The 20,069-nt window shown below is 40.3% G+C and overlaps 1 protein-coding gene across 1 annotated transcript in view; it reads right to left on the bottom strand.

The window, feature by feature from the left end:
• The window catches only part of ABTB2 (ankyrin repeat and BTB domain containing 2), a 143,583-nt gene extending 124,121 nt beyond the window's left edge, over positions 1-19,462 (bottom strand). The window contains exon 1 of the mRNA XM_026099973.2: positions 18,193-19,462. Within this exon, the coding sequence (XP_025955758.1) occupies positions 18,193-19,057 (865 nt within the window). The 5' untranslated portion in view covers positions 19,058-19,462. The remainder of the gene's footprint in view (positions 1-18,192) is intronic.
• Positions 19,463-20,069: the final 607 nt, after the last annotated feature.

Genomic DNA, 20,069 nt, shown 5'->3' with positions numbered 1-20,069 from the left:
TTTCTGTGATTCTATGTGACCAAGTAATGCAGTGCAGTCAAGCCTTCCAGCTCCCAACGTATTCACTTCTACTCCTTCCTCCACCCTTTGTTTGGTTTAGTTTAGGAGACTGCAGTAGTTTCATAATGAATGAATCAAAGGTACTTCAGAAAATTAAGCTGATATCTGCTAGCCCATGCAACTTTGCTGATGTCAGTCAGGATGCTTGATGTAACAGAGCACGTATGCATGACATTATAGGAAAAAAAAATCTTTATGAAACATTTCAAGTCCTTCCTTTCCTAAATGCTGCTTTTGTCTTGGCTTGTCATAAGCTGTGAAAAAGATGGGGGCAGGGGAAGGGAGGAAGCAGGTAATTCACTGCCCATAAAAATAAACCTAATACTCATTAAGGGGCTGAACATTTTGAGCAGAATCAAATACTTAAACAGTGCTTCAACACCACAGCCTAGTCTGTCTGAATGTAGTTTCCAAAGAGTGGCTGATTACTTGCTTTAGGAAGTTGAGGCCAAAGAATAATGTCTCCCAAAGCAGCCAATTGGAAAAAAAATCTGTGAACAGCTGTGTTACTGCTGCACAACAGTTGTGGGAAAGCAGTGCAATGAGGTCAGATTCTGATCTGTTACATCAGTATAAACCAAGAGAAGCTGTACTGCAGACAGAGGTCGAAAAAAGGAAAAAAAAAAAAAAAAAAAAAAAAAGAAAGAAAACCTACGCGCCTCAGAGTAGGATCCACAGTCTTTAGGACAGACAGCAAAATAGAGCTCCTCATTAGCATAGCTACATGAATGCCAGTGTTCAAACAAAATTATTACTATGTTGCTTTTGACCTCAGCTACTAGCTGTGACAAGTCATGCGTATTTTAAGAGAAGAGGCAATTCAGACCCCAAGAGATCTCATTCTGTTTCACCCCATATGCTCCTACTAACTGTTACATCCAGTTAAGGCTGCCAGTTTTATGAACTACTGTGTTAAAGAACACCACAAACTTGACTGTACCTTGCCATTAAAATAAAAATGCTGGTCCAGTACCTTCCTTAAAAGCAATCATAACCACAGGATCAAGCTTTTATTCCTCCTTTTTTTCTCCCCCATGAATAGCAAGCAGATTGTAACACACTCCTGTGCAAACATAGAGCAGGTTTCTGACCAAAACATTCTCTCTCTTCAGAAAGAGATCTACTGACTCCCTTCCTCTATCTCAAAATTAATTTAAGTTTCAATAGTTGATCCCTTAATATTTATCCACAGTATCCAAAAATCTCTGTGACAAGTTAACAGGATTGCAATATAGCTCTTGTGATACGATTAGGACTACACAAGGAACGTGTCAGAAAGAGTCTGCCCCAAGAACTTGCAGTCTAAACACAGAATCATTTCTCTTGTAAATAGTGGTGGGATTTTTGAGGGGATGTGGAGGGACAAGGTAATATATTTCCCTTTTTCCCCCTGAAAGACTGGCAGAAAAGTCAGGGTTTTGTGTGGGCAAAGACTGAATAAAGTGAAAAAAATGATATCCCAGGACAATTAAGATTACACAGGGCAACTATGGAACAGGACAACAGCAATGTTCACAGCAGTTCATCACTTGTGCACACAGCCTCCTTCTACTCCAAAACACGAGTAAAAAGAGAACCAGTACTTTGACAGGAATCCATTTTGGTTTTGCTCCCTCTTATAACTCAGTTTGACACTCTGCTTGTAGATGCAAATTCACAACATACTTAGCATCCATGGCATTCTGAACTGAAGAATAAATGCAAGAAATATTTTAAATAATAATTTAAGGTCAAGCTGATTAATAGGTTCCTTAATGTGTTACACTGATTTTGTTCCAAAATAAGCAGCTGCTTTACGTAAACTGCTTCATTTCGCTTTGACAAGAATCACAAAAGCAAAGGAAATCACTCCCACATAAGTCCTCTAAAGCTCATGCTATTCATCACATAGCAAGCACACAAAATAACCTGCTATCCCTGAACAACAGAAAAGTATCCTCAAATGAACTAGTCCTATACAAGGAATGCTATATATTTTTACGGATGTTCACTGAGTAAACTGATGCAAACTCCTAAGGAAGGGGCAAGAAAATAGTAAAATTAAGAAAGCAAATGATTCTAAATTCATATTTATATTCAGACCCAAAATTCAAATCAAACTTTGTCTAGCAATCCCTGATTAAGGCACATAATCAAATACAACTTTTCCATCTTCTTGCAGAAATCACTGACGAAGTTAGATGAAGTTAGCCCACGCAAACTTCATGAATATTTCTAAGCAAGAACTATTTAAGAATCCCCTCCCCACGGACTGACTAGCTCAAGGGACATGACAACAAAGATCTTGCACCTCTAAGCAAAACACAGACTCAAAACACAAGTGGCAGTAGCTTCTCACCATTGTGGAGTATCAGAAAGAGCTATAATCCACAACAGATTGTTCAAATCAGCATTACTCAATCACTGGAGCACTTCTTTGTTATGTGCTCTCATCAGTGCAATACTTGGCAGTGTTCACATGTAAATCAGCAGCAGCTTTTTGGATCACCTCTTTTAATGTAGAATCAGCTCAAACTTTTCAGAATTATGATGCTTCACTAGAATGCTTTTCAGAATAACAATGCTCTGCTGAAGACTGAGGCAGATGGTCTGGCTGAGACAGTTCGCAATTTTAAAATTGTCTCCAGCCCCCCAGCTTTTATTGAAAATAAAAAATAAAACTCGGCAAGTCTTTTTAAGATCATATTACACAAAAAAGTATCAAGGAATGGAAGATACAGGCTCATTAAACAGACCTCCTCATTCACTGATCCCAGCCTCAGGGTTATATCCAACCTAGGTTACTTGATTCCTAAATGGGATTAATTGGTAGCTTCAGTCTGGTTCTTGGCAGATGCATCACCATCACATCCAGCAATATTTGGCACTGTAACACACAGTCTTCACCTTACTCCTGTTCATAGTTCCACTCTTCCATGCATTTGAAAAGGGACTACGTACACAACTAAGGCAAGCAGGAAGCAGTTCTTACAGCCAAAGAAAAGCTATGGTTGGAATGAGCCTGGAAAACAAACCACCCTCTTGTATGGTTCCTTTCAGTCAGGACTGAAAAACATTGTCAGGCCTGTGAGAAAAAGTTTTAGTTTAGGATGCGGAATTTGCTGCGGCTTCTATCTGTCAATCAAGAAGAATGCATCACTAGCATGACATTCATTTTTTTATTGTTATTTTTTAATTAAGAAGCATTTTCTCTACAAAGATTAAATTGGAAACTGATGGAGAAATTATTTTCTCCCATCGTCTGTCAGGGCAGCCTAAGTTGAACAGTTGTACACTATTCTTCAGATGAACTGTACTTCTTTGAAAGCTTCCAGTGTATTACCTGGAGATGATTGTGCTTACTGTCTCTGACAGATGAGAAAACTGCTCTCCAAAGCAAATCACCCTGATATTCCCCATTTCAACCCACGATTCCAAGAAAATACATTGATAACTAACCCCATGATCTAGCCAGATGCCTTCACTGGGATTCCAGCCAACCGAACTCAGCCATTATCATCAATCCTGCTTTATTTTTGTTTTCAAGCCAAAATTTAAACTATGGCTGTAACTATCTGAAATAACAGAACATCACGACTGTATTCCAGAACTCTCCTTTTTATCTACATTAAATGCCAACAAAGTGGTCACACAGAAGTCCTATTATGAGCAACTGTGCCACTGTTTGTTCAGACTTGCTACAACCCCGAAAGAAGGCAAAGTGGAATTAGTCTAGATTCACACCAGTTAGATGTCTGAAATGTATCGTCTGCTAAAGCTAAATGTCATGTCACTCATGCGATATATTTACTCTTGGACAAGTTTGGAAGGACACTCAGAAAAAACAACACTTTAATATTTCTTCTGCAAATGAGATCCTGAAAAGGAAAAAAGGACCCATTCAAACTCTTAAAAATTCATGTTTACCAATATTTTCAGAATACTGATAATGAAATTTCACTCTCTGCTTTTTCTTCAGAAAGCAGCTCGCAACACAGTACACAGCTGTACTGCAGCAAATAATTTGAGACCTTTGACTACTAAATGATCAAGAGAAAAACAATTTTAAATCTAATTAACTCTCTACATTTATCTTCAACTGATAACTACTTCACTTTTCTTCCAGAAATCAAGTTTTACATATTAGCAGCAGTGTACTTATTTGTTTTATTGGCAAACATCATATTCTATTATTTGCTGATTTTTCCCTATGTGCTTTTTCTGCCAAGAAACTGAGAAAATGAAGTTGCAGTTAAAGAAAATTGTTTCAGATTAAAAACTCTTTTCTTCTCCTTCAGTAGTTTGTAACGTAGAAACGTTTCAGAGTGATATCAAGTGATCAACCAGACCCCAAGTTCTCAGAGCCATACCAGAAACCTCCAACAAGTTCTAACATGGCCACATTGTAGGTTGTTATAATCTTCACCCTTTCCCTTCAAAGTACTATTTCTAAGCCAGTCTTGAGAACTCGTAAGTTAACGCATTCTTCTGACCTGCCAACCCGCTTTGTGGAAACATACTGAAGTCCGTATTACTAATCCAGACTCTGGCACAAAACATTGTCTTATCAGCTGTTTGCCCATAAAGATGTTTGCAGAGTTTGAATTGATACCAAATTTACTTGAGGTTGGATTAAAGTGTTGGGCCCATACCCTCAAATTCACATTAAACTGTTCCTTGAGCTCACTGTCATGAAAGGTGACAAGTATCTTACAATGTCACTTTAGGAACAGAGGATGTACGGAAAAGAATATTGAAGAATTTACAAAACAAGATTAACAAAACCATATTAACATCACGTACTCGAAAGTCAGCTCACATAGGGCAGTCTTGCCTGACTACTCCTCCAATTACATCTGCTGAACATAAGCAGCATCCAATATCCTCTGTGACTCTAGTTTTATCTAGCAACTTCTCTAGCAAGATAAAAATTTGTGTGTTTATGAATGGTAATTTTTGAAGAGTTGGCTGCATGTTTCCAAGGATCTTAAACTGAAGACTGCTGTGCTTTCAGGAAATTAAGGTTTTTTTTTCTCCTTCCCCCCATAAATAAGGTGCACTGTGCATACAGAAGAACTGCTTGACATAATATATAGAGATTGCACACAATCTTGTGTCATAGGTGTTGATGCTAAGTATGTAAGGTTACAAATGAGTTGGGAGAAATGGGAATACCCAAATATTTGAAATACTGCTGCACAGCTATAAAGCTAAAAATGAGAATCATGGAAGCACAACACTTAAGTAAGCCTCTTGACTCCCCAGAGATACACCGATGCTCTGTACCACTCCTTTCCTGTGCCGTCATGTACTTCCTAAGCAAGAAAGCAAACAGAGGACTGAATTTACTTCATCTGGTGTTACACACTGCATGTGTCCGGATGCCTAACTGTAACTATGCATGGGCACAGTCTCCGGCAGTACTCATGCAAAAGCTTTCTGCTATACACTATGCAAGAACTCACAGCATCAAGACGCAGGACTAGATTTCCTCAAAACCCTAGATTAGGAAATGGATATTCCTGGGCTGCATGGGGAATCAGTAGCAAGACAGACAGTGCTAGAAGGTGATCCAGCTCTGCTAACCAAACATGTTCTGTGCCCCTGTCTCTTCAGAGATTGTACATGGGGCCTACTACAGCTGTACTCTGAATTCTATACTTTTGGCTAGTATACAGAATCCAGGACTTATTCCCCAAAAACAAAGCAAATCCCAAAGTAGTGGTGAGCTCTGGGGAGGAAGGGGGCTGTTCTTTTGTTTGACATGCAGAGTCAAAACTATGTGGTTACTTCATATATGTCAGAGGCCTGATTCTCCACTACCTTTACTCCTCTTTCACATCAGCATGGCCAATTAAGCTAGACTTGAATCAGGCCTTTACAAATAAATGGATCATTTGAAACTATACACATTACTTTACATGGAAAAAATTCAAGCTTTTTTAAAAAGAGCATATAAAATATAAAGAGACATTTAAAACATGCGCACACACACACAAGCCAGTTTTGCCTTGCACTGCTTGTTCAGTAGAACAGATAGCCTGTTCTCTGACTCTTTTAACTGCAAACCTTAAACTAGTTGTGTATATTTTGGACCATTTCCCATCCTACCATGATTTCCTGTCTGAGTCTGCAGCCCATGGCAACAGCAGAAAATTGGAGTACAGGCTTTGCAGATGATGGTAGGCCAAATGACTTGTGCCAATTTAGTATCTTCTTCCATAACACATGCATTATCTAAGTCTTGGCTGTATAGCAATAAATTCTGCTAATAAATTAGATTCATTTAAATTTATAAATTGTGCTTGGGAAGCTGTGGTCTTTTGCAGTGAACACACAAAAACACACCCTTACACATGCAACATTGTACTATGAAAGCAAAATAATATTCTGAACTGCTGTCAGGGCAGAAGAAAAGTCACAGTTTTATCACTCAATTCCAGCAGATGACAAGTCACTGGGGCTGTTTTAAAAACAAAACAAAAATAGTCCCCTCCTGAAATTTACTGATGTGTGGGACATAAATCATTCTGCAAAATAACCTGTGACAAAAGCTGCAATTCTACATGTCAGCAACAAAATTATGAGACCCAAGATTATATACACAGGGAACGGGTGCCAGAAACAACTCCAGAGTCGCTTTCCATTGGGAAATCTAGTGTTAACATGAATCTTCCTAGAGCGGCTTTAATAAAAGACTCCACATCTGGCATTGCCCTCATAGAACAGGGAGGTAGAGGGGCAGGGAGACCCACATACACTTTTTTCAATGAACAATATTAAAAAGCATGCACCATCACACTCTCTCACTTGTGCATCTACAATATTACCTCAGTATATAGATGCTTTGAATCCTTCCTGCCCCCAACACACATGCTGGGACATCCAGATTTTCCACAGAATTAAGTGTTATCCATGATCACCATCTAAGCTTCTCACACTTTGAGGTGTAAAGCCCTGCAGTTTTTATTACAGAATACTAAAACAAAACTACCTCAGACAAACACGTGGTCTCAATCCAAGTGATTTTGGTGGGAGCCCCCAGGCAACTGCTTAGAAAAGACCCCACTTTTTTCTGATGAGCAAAGTCATACCCTTCCTACTGGAATGCATCACAGACTAAAATCCATAAGCCACTGCCATATTCCATAAAGAAACTTTTCTGGCCTCACAGCGCTGGTAAATATAGTACTGTGTTCCAGCTTTCACATGTTATTTTTCTCCAGCTGAGTTCACAACTGTCTTCCATTTCCTCAACATTTTGTCCTTCTTTCCTGTTTAAATCGTATGAGGAACAAGCATTACTCAGAACTAAGAGATTCACAAATCAAAAATACACAGTTCACAGCCCCTGCCCAGACGTCTGTTTTCTTCGGTAGAAATTAGATTTTATTTCTTCCATAAGACAGAAAGGTAAGCACAATTTATAAAGGAGAAGGAAGTGTAGATACTCCAGAACTTTATAACATGTAGCACAATGCTTGATGTGGCTGAGCTGGACATGCTCAATATGTGCTCTGGATTGTCTAAGCTCAGACTGTGGAAACCTCAGAGGCACACAGAAATTTAAATTAACCAACATGCCTTGCCGTAATTGTACTGAGCAATCACAGAACAGCAACCAAATCAAACATCCTCCCTCCACCTCTCTTCTATCCCCCTCACACACCCAGCGCATGATAACATTTCAGTTTGTCATAATGTGGTTCAGTCAAAAGTATGACTTTGCACACTGAAAAGATGGATTTATGCATATATGTTTGGAGTAATGTATCTGAGTCACTTGCCCAAGTTTTTGTTGCTGATATCCCTGACGAACAAGATTACTATATCCATGCCAAATGCTCGAACTGAAAATCCTGCACACTTCCAATCACTGTGTTGAGTCATAGTAAGGATCAAACAGATCAACCTAATTTAACAAACGGATCCTAATTTACAGGGCTTTAATGACAGAAATGTAGCTAAATTTTCTGAGATCCCAACTAATTCATTATCCTAAATAAAAAGAATTTGATTTATGATATACTCAATATTCACTAACAAAGTCAAAACAAGTATGAAACTTTGTGACACATAAAACACCTTAAAGGACTTTTCTAATTACAGATGTACTGTATCAAGAGAAGAAAAAGCCCAATAACAACGGGGAGGGGGGGGAGGGGAAGGAGTAGTATTTCCTATTCTGGAAACCAATCAAAGGCCCATTAAAGCTAATGGAGCCATTTGGCTCCATCAAGATTAAACTTTAAGGTAAGCTGCTGTTCTCATTCGGATTCTGAGCTGCTTTCAGCAGCAGCTCATTGAGAACAATTCTACTGACAATTTGAAAATTTACAATCCTCCTCCTCAAGCATCTGCAGTTCAAACAAAACTGCTAATGCAATACTCATCCAAGCCAAAATTTCCTGGTATATCGCTATAAGCCTAAGAGAGTTTTCATAACACTCTCGAAAAAAATCCATAAGCCCGTAGACAAGCTTTAGAAGTTTTTGTATATTGACAAAAGAAGGAAATGGTTTATTAAAAAACACTAATAATTACATCTTGGTGGCCTACTATTACAGTTCTTCATCTTCTTCCCCCCACTCCAAATTAAACAATCACTTAAGTGAAAATGTCCAAAGACACCATATAAACTTGATATAACAACCAAAAAGTACTAGAAACCATATGAAGACCATGATAAAAAAAAGTATTAGTTCAAGTCTAGAGAGATTTTTATGATCTCTAGACTAAACAAAACTGTCAGTGCCACTTGCATGCAAAACACGTGTGTGTGTGGGGGGGGGGGGGGGGGGAAGGTAATATCCAAACCAAAGAGCAGAAATTCAGTATATAATTAAACAGAAATTATATCCACCCCCATAGAGGAAATAAATTTGCCATTTACATTATTACAATATACATCATCCCTAACATTTTCCCTAGACTTGTGGTATCATTTCAGGAAATTGCACAAAACTCAAAAAGAAGAAAAGAAGAAACCTCTCAACCATTTGTGTAGCAGAAGCAGGTGAGCACTTCCAAGAACAAGTTTACAGTGTGAAACAGTAAAGTCTCTCATGACTTGCCTTAATGACTCGTCCCAATACAACAGCGCACAAGCTCCCCTCCAAAACGTTATCTGTGATAAGTCATGTGAAAGCCAAAACATTTGATATATTTTGCCAATCCCCTCCCATTTTTTGTTTGACAAACACTGATGTGTAAAAATTAAAAAGATTCAGAAGCCAACGGAGTTTGAAATCATTCTACCCCACCCCACCTTTTTTTTTTTTTTTTAAATAACCAAACCTTCCTCTCCCCAAACCATGCTATGAAAAGCCAGGCACTTTCAAGGAAACTTGGGAGCAGGAGCCAAAACCAAAGCATTCCAGATAAGTCTCTGGATATGAGGTAAAGATTCCTAATATTCAAAATGTTTTCCCTGCTGAAGGCCCAGATCAGCTAGCCATGGATGCCCCCTGCATATATCTTTGGCATATATATATAATTTCAGAACTAGAGGCAATTAAAATTGAGTATAGATTACAGTCTTTTCTTTCATCTTTGCACTGCTTAAAAAGTTACATCTTAGATTTGAGTGGTAATCTACCAAGACCACTAGTCCCATTTCATAGACATTCCACACAAAAATAGAATAACATTAGTGTTTTTCACATTTAATCATACCTATATCCCAGTCTTGAACCACATTGATCAAATCTTTCCTGTAATTTTCAGATTGCATCACATTAAAGTGCAACATGGTTCCATGTAGTTCTGCTTTTATGCTCATCTGACAGCCCTGCCCACTGCTCTGAACATAAGAACTGGATGAATACGTATCTACAGACCTAGTTTTGCAGGTGGCAACAGAAATTCCATGGTAAAACAAGACTTGTTGAAGAGAATATTATCTAAGACTGTACAGTGCAGGGTAAAAGAAAAAAAAGTAGCTATTGTGGTGATGCTAGCGCTTATAGTAAGGCAGAGAATTGAGTCATTTGTGGTCCTTCTTTGAATTTTACCCCTTTCATAGAAGGCTAGATAACAATTATTTCCTTCCCCCTTCCCTATTAATCAGGGTTATCATGAAAATTTTTAGATGCTGAGTGACATTTGCTGTATCTCATGTGCTCAGCTGTCATGCTCTACTGCAGAGTCCTTTTCCAAAGTCTGCTTACTCAGCTTATTCCAGCATAAATATGCAGTCATATTTTCTTCTTTATTCTTCAGGCCCGTTAACAGACTATAGAGTGGGGTAGAAATGAGAACAGTAGTAGTGTCCAGCATGGACTATAATATTATAAACACTAAAGAATGAGAGAAGCAGATTATGTCTTCCATAGTGTTCCTTTCCTCTCATCCCTGAAAGAGCATAAACAACATTTACTTTGATCTTGTATAACCCCATAGCAAATCAACCAGTTGTTATAAATCTATACGTACAGACTGAAAAGCTAGTCTTGAAATGTTTATTTGGCTCCAGTCCTTAGTCTCGAGCCCATGATTATACCATATATAGCCTTAATAACAGGACAGCCACAGGAACTATTTAAGCACATCTTCCAGAGGTTTCCTCTTTTTATTTTATTTTGCTTATTTCAATACTTTTTAATCTTTTGGGCAAGGACAGCCAAATGCAGCCTCCTCATCGACTGGTGTGGCACTGTAGCACTATATTAAAAAAAAAAAAAAAAAAAAAAAAAAAAAAAAAAAAAAAAAAAGGCTTTACTTTGGTCACTTGGATACATTGTGTCTAGCTTTCCCCTTCCAAAAATATAGATCAGGGCTTAGTCTTCAATTTTACTTAAACAAACTGAGCAGAAAGCCTGTCAGCTAGCTGACTGGTTGATGGTGCATAAGATAACCAAACAAATGGAGATGCTTATTCTCAGTGCAAAATAGTATAACTAGCACTTGGGGAAAAACTCACAGGAAATACTTGCATAATATACACTGACCCAAAATGATTAAGAAGATGCTTTGCCTTTTCCTAAACTAATTGTTCTATAGCCTCAAAGCATTTTACACAGATGAAATGATACAAAATCTTGCAATGTCCTCCAGAAGTCAGTATTTTGCTCAATTCAGGCATGAAATAGGAAAAGTAGCCTGGTGAACATCAAACAAATTTTTATGAAAGGAATGGTCCTTAGGTAATAATAGAATGACCAGAACAAGACAGACAAGCGCTCAGACTTACAACAGACCTGTAAGTTATGAACACCAGGCAGTTTTTGTTTATCAAACTGGAGCAAGTTAAACGTATTCACAACAATACATGTGATCTGATTTAATTATTGCTCGTCTTCTGGGTTACAGTCCACACTCTGCGCTTTGTTCAGCGTCCATTTCAGGGAAATGTCTCATGTTAAGACTGTAGCAAAGCACAATCCAAACACCTGAGCGCTTCTAAGCTACACTTCTTTCTGAAGTTACTTAGAGGCTTGAGTCCCATCCCTCCCCAGCTTGCTAATTGTTTGAAAAGTGAATTTTACACAACCTATTGCAAGTAAGTATTCTCAGTATTTTACTTCTAACGTTTCATATAGGATATAAAGATGAACAAACATTTCCCTTGCAGTATTGTATACCTACGTGTTGCAACATCAAGCTCGTGAGAAGGCTAGAAAAATGAAACAGATGAGGAAGGAAGCTCTAAATGGGCCATTACCCAGACTAACTGAATCATACCAAGTACCTGAGCAGAAACAAATCACTAAAACTTGAAAATGTTACAAAAACATTAAAAACCAAACCAGGTTTTCCTATGTAGAAACGATCTTTCATCTCAACCCCACCCCATCACCAAAACACAGTCTATTCATAATTCACTGCCTCCCTATGCTACCATTGAAATTAATTTTGGAATAGCTCCAAACTAAGTAGGATTAAGATTTCAGGACACTTGCAGTATTAATGACATCCTTGCAGTGAGCGAGTTCTCTTCAGCAAAGACAATGAATTTTGTAACAGAAGAGAGATTGTTTAGGAAAGCTCGCTGACAACCATCAGCTCCTCCTGAACTAGATGAGCTAATGTTCCAAACTGCATGAGAAATTAGATGGGTTATATGAAATAAATACTATGGTGGCTCCATTCAGAAAGAACAGCAGATCATATGCTACTAGATTTTCTAGATTAGATATAAAAAGAGAGGTTTTTTTTCAATTAAATTATTCCAGTATCAGGAGATATATACCTCAACCATACCATATTTTATGATTGAAAATATGAACAGTTAACACTCATCCCACATTTCCTACAGATATAAGGAAATGCAATAGCATGCCCAGGTGTTAGTTCTTAAGTTCTGAGACAAAACAGGTTTGATTTTTCACCTGAAAACAAAAATCAAAACCGTGTTACAACTTACACTTCCATACACAAGGATGAAACTCTGTCCTGGCCTCAGCAGCATGTACTCAGTTTAAACTCCTGGCTTTAGTAGTAACTCAAGGAGCAACAATAGGCTTCAACCTAAATGCAACAGGGTACAGACTTTTTTCTCCAGAGAAGTTCCTTTTTCGCAGGCCTGGCTCCCCCCTTTCACAGGGTTAAGTTGTCCCAAACACTGACTCGGTTTAAAGTCCAAGTACCAGCATTTGCTGCTAGTAGGTACACATCCAGGCAGCTTCAGCACTTGATCTTTGATGAACTGAACTGAAAGAACCCAAATTCTACTGCCACGGTGATTCAAATGATGAATTTAATCATTACATTTTTCATTTTACTAAATGAAAAAAATTATATATAGACATATATATAAACCCACTACAAGAAAAAAATACCCAGCTATTTTAGCTGTACTTGATCTCCCCTTTAACATAAGAAAGATGTATATCTGCAGATGTTAGTAGCTTTAATTGTGCATCTAGTGGTTTGCGTCTGTAGGAGACATGAGCATGTATATACAAGCACTAACATTTAGGCTTAAAGAATTTGCCTTCTGTGGGTTTGTGGATGTATACCCATGTTCTTCAATGTGTAGGAGTAGAAGTGTTCAAGGTATGCTGGGAGTGCACTTGTACATGGGTGAATGAAACCTATTTCAATTAGGGTCATAGCCATCACCAGCTCATGTAACACGGAAACATGTGCATCGGTTTTCCATATTCCTGCCCAGGAAACCTTGGCAAGCAATACATGCAAGCACAGTGCAATGCATTCAGTCAGACCAAACGAGCAAAAGCTACATACTGGGGCCAGAGTATCAGATTCTACCTATGGGTTGAAGAGTCAGTGGCCACTTTTTCAGGCCTTCTAGATTTTAAGCCACCTAGCTGGAATAACTGTGCTGACTGGGCTGCCAGCTGTGGAAAACCTCCAAGGGGCTTTCCTATACGTACTAGCAGAGGGGCTAAAAGCCTCTGTTTCCCTCACGATACACCCGGGCCTGTGCCCCACAAAACCAGAGGCCGAGCTCTGACAGCATTCCAGGCTGATTAAACTCATTCTCAGTTTCACGAGCAGGAAAGGTCCCCAACGCACTGGAAGCTCCAGAGTTTTCCCATTCAGCGCTATGTCAGCAGAAGGCTGAATTCTTTACTCAGATCTACTAAATAAGCCAATCTGATATTAGAGAAGGCCAGAGCGGAGATTAGATTGAGCTATAACCCAGGTGGCTTCAAACTACTGCTTAAGATGCATATAGTTGGATGCTGATATGCCACAGAAGATGGACTTTTAAAAATGATTTGCAGACTGCCAGTGGTATAGCTTGCTGCATTTCCATTCGACTTAGCTTATGGATGACATTTGCAGCTCTCTTCCCCAAAACATCCCCCTTCCAATAACATAGTTCTTCTGAGTAGTTGTGAAGCTGATAGCTTATTATAACTAATAAACCTCTTTAGGAACACCCCAGATTGTTCAGTTAACACAAGGACTTTCTATTTATTTAAATGTCATAAAGTAATTTATTTCTTTATTTTTCAGTTTTGGATTTCAGTACAGTACCATGATTATACTGAAATGAAGTTATTTCAGACCAGTTTGATAACTGCAAAAAACAATTTTTAGTAACTGGTGTAGTGCTTAAAAAAAAAAAAGCAAAACAAAAAACCCCCACCACACCCAAAGTTAAGTACGATTTTTAACCTACACAGGTACAGTGAGAAATATAAAAGCAAATGAGATTAGTTAACGATGGTAAATGTAAAGTCCATGCTTGACACTTGTCAGCTGTGCCTCAGTGTTTAGGATCACAGACAGAAGAAAATTCATCCCTGTATTAATTCTACAAAGTCTAAATCAGTTCTTTCCATAAGTAAAGATTATTTGTTTTCTAAAAACTTCTCAAGACACCAACTAGAGCTTACTTCAGACTCAGTGTTTTGATTACTGCCCATTGGCTGAGCAAACAGGCTGATTTCTTGATTAGCTTCTCCACAGAGAACTTGAAGTGCTTCAGGTAAGTGAACAAACAGTATTCCTGACTTAAATTTCCAGGCCTCCCCCTCCCCAGCAACATCTGTCAACAACCGGTTTTAGAGACCAAGATATGCTGATGCATTAAATAGCACAGCAGGTGTATTAACTGGTGCAGGATTCCTCAGCAATAACCAGATAGTTGAGTAAAACACAGTAAGTGCTGTAGTTTATAGGGTAATAATACCAAAATATCTTTGAAGTGTTGACAATTCAGACTGTCATGAATCACACACTAGTCAAACATAGGAGCATCATGTAAAAGAATTACATTTCCAAGATAAATTTATATTTCTCCTCATCTCCCAAACATTTTAAATGAACAGACTACTATTCTAGATCAGAACAGTCTCAAAACTCCCATGAAACTACTGGATGCATGCTCTACTTCAGCTATATCAAGTCAAAGCATATCATACCTCCCAACTAATTAAAAACAGAAAATGGAAACAGGTATTCCAAGTCATGACTTTTTTTTAAACCTTCCAGTTGGTCTACTGATCAATAGCTACTTATCATTTTTGCTGCTTTTAAAGATGTTTCATTTTCTGTCACTTTCCAACTTATATTATTTTTTTTACAACATTCCACCTAGATTCTGCCTGAAAAGACTCAGCCCTTAGAGGCATTAATACAGCCAGAGAGCTTTACTGAACTCCTTATGGCCACAAGTTCAGATTACATTCCTCCAAGACAGACAGACAGACAGAATCCCAAGCACAAAGTCAGAACTCACACTAACAGCAGAATATGTCTTAGAGAAGCAAGCGGCAAATAGTTGATTAAAGGACAGATTCACAAAAAGGAAAAAACAAAACAAAAAGAACTGCAGATTATTATTTATTTAAAAAAGAATTAACTCCCCTTTAAGCATTTAGAGTTTTAAATCTTACCCTTCACACACCAGGCGTTGATTAGAACGTTTGTCATAATAAAGACTAAAAAGCTTTCAGCTTCTAAAAGCCTTAAGAATTGTGACTAGACTACTCCCTTTGATGGAAGATTACTCATAGAAGGACACAGGTCTAGATCTTAGTCTGTTGAGAATTTACAAAGATTTCTGCATTTACTTACTGTTTCCTGAACTCCAAGGAAGCCTACTATCCTGATCTAATAAAGGAAGCTATTTAATGGATCTTCATGCCAGAAAGGTCCATTATGATAATCCAGTGCAATATTCTGCATATAGTATACTGCCATGGATTTCATCCAGAGATTGCAGTGCCTGACTAGAGTTAAAACTTGACCTCCAAGAGCTTTTTATCTCTAGCATCAAACTCAATACTATAAACCAAAACCCAACAAACATATGCCAAGTTTGGAATTTACGAGTACTCCATTAAAATTTTCTTATTATAGGAAGAAACAAAGACAACAGTAAAGTGAATTTTGCTGTTCCTTGTACTGGAACAAATCCAGTTATTTTACCACTAGATCTACCTCAGATTTTATTTAATGTACAAGACAAAAATCATTTGAAAGAACTGTGGAGAATGATGCGACTATTACTAATACACAATTCCTAAATGGAGAAAGAATAAAGAAGTTATTTAAAGCTTTCTGTATCAATATAAAATCACTTGTAGTCTCGTAACTGCAAGAAATGACATTTAGAAGATTCACTGACTTGCATTAGATAAAATATTAGTGACAGACTGTCACAGTAAATCACAGTATGCCTTTAGGTGCACTTTATACAGTTTTCAGACTTTAAAAACATGCATTCAATTATTGACAGAGCTGATCAGAAAGACAAGAACAACAAAAGAGGTAACAGAAGCCAACCCTTCTGTGGCCAATCACTGCCTCATATTCTACTATAAAAGCGTTATCATAACTGACCATTTGGTGTTCTGAATATTTATAAGCACTTCCCTGCACAGTCACTCATGCTTCCATTGAACACCAACTTCCATTCATTCACTGCATTTTTTCCAAGACAGAGATTTCTCATCGGGGGGGGGGGGGGGGGGGGGGGGGAAGAAAAAGAAAAAAAAGGTCAGCACCATGACTGATTAACTCTTCCTTTCCATTTTACACACAAACTGCGTGGCAGAAACTAAGTGGAGATCATGAACACCTGAACTGCATCTTTTCCTTTGCAGAACCATGATATTTTACTCCAGCTTCCACAGATAAGGAACAGAAGATGGAACTGAGTCCTCTTTTTGGACTCAGCTACAAATATTCCCTGGGTATATGAAGGATTACGACAACTGTTTTGGCAAGGCAAGACATCCCAATACCTTTACAATCTTGCATGAAAGACCCTGTAGTTTAAAAAGCAAATGTCTATGTTCAACTTTTAAACTTACAGTTATGTTTTATACCAGCACCAAAAGCACACCCCAAAGGGCTTTTTGCATTTAATTCACACACATTTAGTAACATTGTCAGTAGACAGGGTGCAGATAAAGTGTACAAGAGAGGGTTTGAGCGCTCAGTGATAGAAGCCATCCTCTTAAGTAGTTAGGATGCACCAGGCTGACCGGATAAAGAGAAATTGTGAGGTTGAGCAGTTACTGCACCCATCCACTGGTAATCTGAATTGCTACATTATTGCTTGGGGGTGGGGTAATAGGAAGGTAATGTAGCTGATCAGCATAAGTCGGCCTTTTTCTGACAAAGTGTTTCATTAGTAACATTCACTTAAGGTATCATTTTTCCCCTCAAAGAAAATCTGCTCCTTCGCTTGTCCCTCTTTATGAGATTACATTTTGAAGAGACCAAGCCACTTGCTTTTATAAACAGTTAAATCAAAAAGGTTTTCTTTGTGGAGTATCTGACAACAATGAAGCCAGTAAGAGTCATGAAACTGCACGGGGTACACAGAACGGCTTTCTGAATTAAACGCTTCTCTAAATTTTCCACGGAAAATTGTGGTACTCCTCAGTGTGACACAACAAAAAATAAACAGTGCAGCTTCCTAACAGAACTGTCAAGATACAAGTCTTTTAAATTGCTCCACAATCTCCTAAAAAGATGCCAACATTCCTTTATCTGCTTATTTACTTAACTGCTTAAAAAGTCTGCTTTCGAATCAAGTGCCAGGATTAAGTATTTTAATGTCAAGTTATTGAGGTACCATCCCACATACTTCATTTGGCAAGCCAGACATGAATTCATGTTTACTACATGAGCATAGTACAGCACAGCCTTGTACTAAGCTAGAAGGACGTTTTGCTCAGGAACTGAACTTTATTACTGCAATGAAAAAAAAAAAAAATCAAGTTGTTTTCCCTCTCCAGGCTGTATGTGGGAATAGCATCTTTAAGACGAAACTCTGCAAAATTCTCACTATATTCTACTATACATTGGTGGTAGAGTGAAGTAGGTTTTGTTTAAAAAGAATAGCGATATTTTCCGAAGAATGGCTTGTTAATGCATGTTTCATATCATGGGTACAGAAAAGCGTGCATACATGCCAATTATAGCAAAAATGCTCAAAACAGCAGCTGGTTGAAATTTTGAAGAGACATTTGTTAAAACAACAGGGCTTGGTTTCCCACCACCTCTGCACCTTCTATAAACTGGTACGTGTTAAGAATAAAGCGGTGTCAATCCTGCCTGGTAAAACTATGTCGCACACACAAACCACTACCAAGATGCAATTCAGATGGAAAAAAAAAAAAACCAAACAAACAACCCCCTTCCCCCCAGATCCATAGAAATTACTTATTTTACGGGTAAAGCCCGTTGGTACAAAGACTAGCGATCATGAAAGTTGGATCTTACCATTAGCATTTTTCCCACAAATGAGATGTTCGTAAGGTTGCAACACTCCCCAAAGTTCAGCATCATTGTTGATAACCATCTCCAGGATTTCAGCTGAGATCTCCCCTCCTCCAACATCAGGGCTCTGACTTGTCAAAACCCTGGCTTTAATCTCTTCTACAAGGTTTTCCATGCAAGAAGTTAAAGAGATGGCTGCATATTCATGGATCCTAACTGAGATCCTAGTGTCCACCATCCACCTGAAAAACCTGCCCACTGAAAAGGTGAGGCCACATCTAGCTGATTTACCCTTCCTCAGCCCATCTCCAGCACTCATGCTGTACAGAGAAAGCGCCTTGACAGTCGCCAAGACACAGCTTTCTGACAACGACCAGCTCTGGATGAGCTTGATAGCACTCTGAACCTCAAACCTGGTACACTTGGAGTGCATCACGCTGAGACGCTGAGCTTCCCTGGAGATCCGGATCAAGGCACGCCTCAGTAACTGAGAGAGCCGCCTGACAGCTTCCTGAGTAAAGGTTCTGGTATTTCCATCTCCCTTCCCTTTTCTGAGTATTTTTCCAATGTCTTCATCAGTCCAAGGGTATTCCTCTAGATCCGGCAGCTTAGGACACTTGGAAAATATATCTGCAACTTCTGGGTCTTCCGGCAGAACAGTGTTCACTGTATCCCAGCTGTTATTCCTACTGTTCATGGAGCCCGAGTAGTACCACCAGTTGCCTCTGTGCTGAGAAGAGGTAAAAGCTTGGGAGTTGGACTTGGAAGAAGAGAGACTAAGGGACCTGCAGGAATCCCCTGCCCCATAACCAGAGTCCAAAGTTAAATCCTCCAGGGTCTTCAGAGTAGAGCTGTATATCCCAGCCATAGGAAAGACGGGGAAGCCAACCGCAAAAGGCACAAAAGGGGCGGCTGCGCCGGCCGAGCCCGAGGCGCCAGCCCCGCAAGCGGCGCGGCAGGATTTACAGCGCGCCGAGGGGAAGCGCAGCGCAGCCCGGCTCCGCCCGCACACCGGCTACCTCCATCCCGCGGGAAGGCGGCGCTCAGCCATCTTCTGCCTCGGCAGAGACCGCCGGGCTGGCGGCCGGTGTCAGACAGCCCCGGGGGCGCCGCCGGCGCTCGCTGCCGCGGCGGTCGCCGGGCCTCGGCGGGCGCGGGGCGGCGGCGGCGGGCGGGGCGGCTCCGCGGGACACTTGCGGCAGCTTTGACTCAACTTCTCCGCCGCAGGTCTGCCGGGCACCCCGGCACGGCGGCATGCAAATGAGCTGCGGGAAGCGGCACCAATCGGCGGCTCCGACGGGGACCGTCTCCGCCAGTGAAACCCGAGCTGGGCGGGGAACATGCAAATGCGGCGCGGGGAAGGGAGAGGCGAGGGAGGCGCCGAGGCAGCGGGCGGCGCGGCGCGGCGAGAGGGGACGCGAGGACAGGCCGGGAACACCGGCGCCTCTACCGGGGTGCAAAGCTGCGCGAAAGCGGGCGCTTTTCTTGCAGACTGCAGCCCCGGCCGGGCGTGGGACACCAGCACCAACGGTGGGAAATAAAGATGCCTTTGTGCCTTCTCCTTCCGTCCACGCCCTCTCCGCTTTCGGCAGCCCTTCGGCAGCGGGCTGGAGTTTTCCCCCGCTTTCCTTTTAGCTCCCCTGCTCGGCGGCGGAGCGGGAATGCCGGCTCTCCCGGGCGCTCCGCACCGGCGAGTCCCGCAGGCCGCGGAGGGAGGGAGGCAGGGAGGGAGCGAGCGGCCGGCCGCGGGTCACTGCATGAATGGGGGATTGTGCAGGCGGCCACGCAGCCGGCGTGCCGAGTCCTGAAAGGCGCCTTTGTGAGGCGGTTTACACAGCCCTGACCTTGAACCGTGAGCTGGATGTGAAGCGGAGGTGTCT

This window comes from Dromaius novaehollandiae, chromosome 5 (genome assembly GCF_036370855.1).
Source record: "Dromaius novaehollandiae isolate bDroNov1 chromosome 5, bDroNov1.hap1, whole genome shotgun sequence".
NCBI lineage: Eukaryota > Metazoa > Chordata > Aves > Casuariiformes > Dromaiidae > Dromaius > Dromaius novaehollandiae.
The sequence above is the reverse complement of the archived record's forward strand: the minus strand, read 5'-3'. Positions and strand labels throughout refer to the sequence as shown.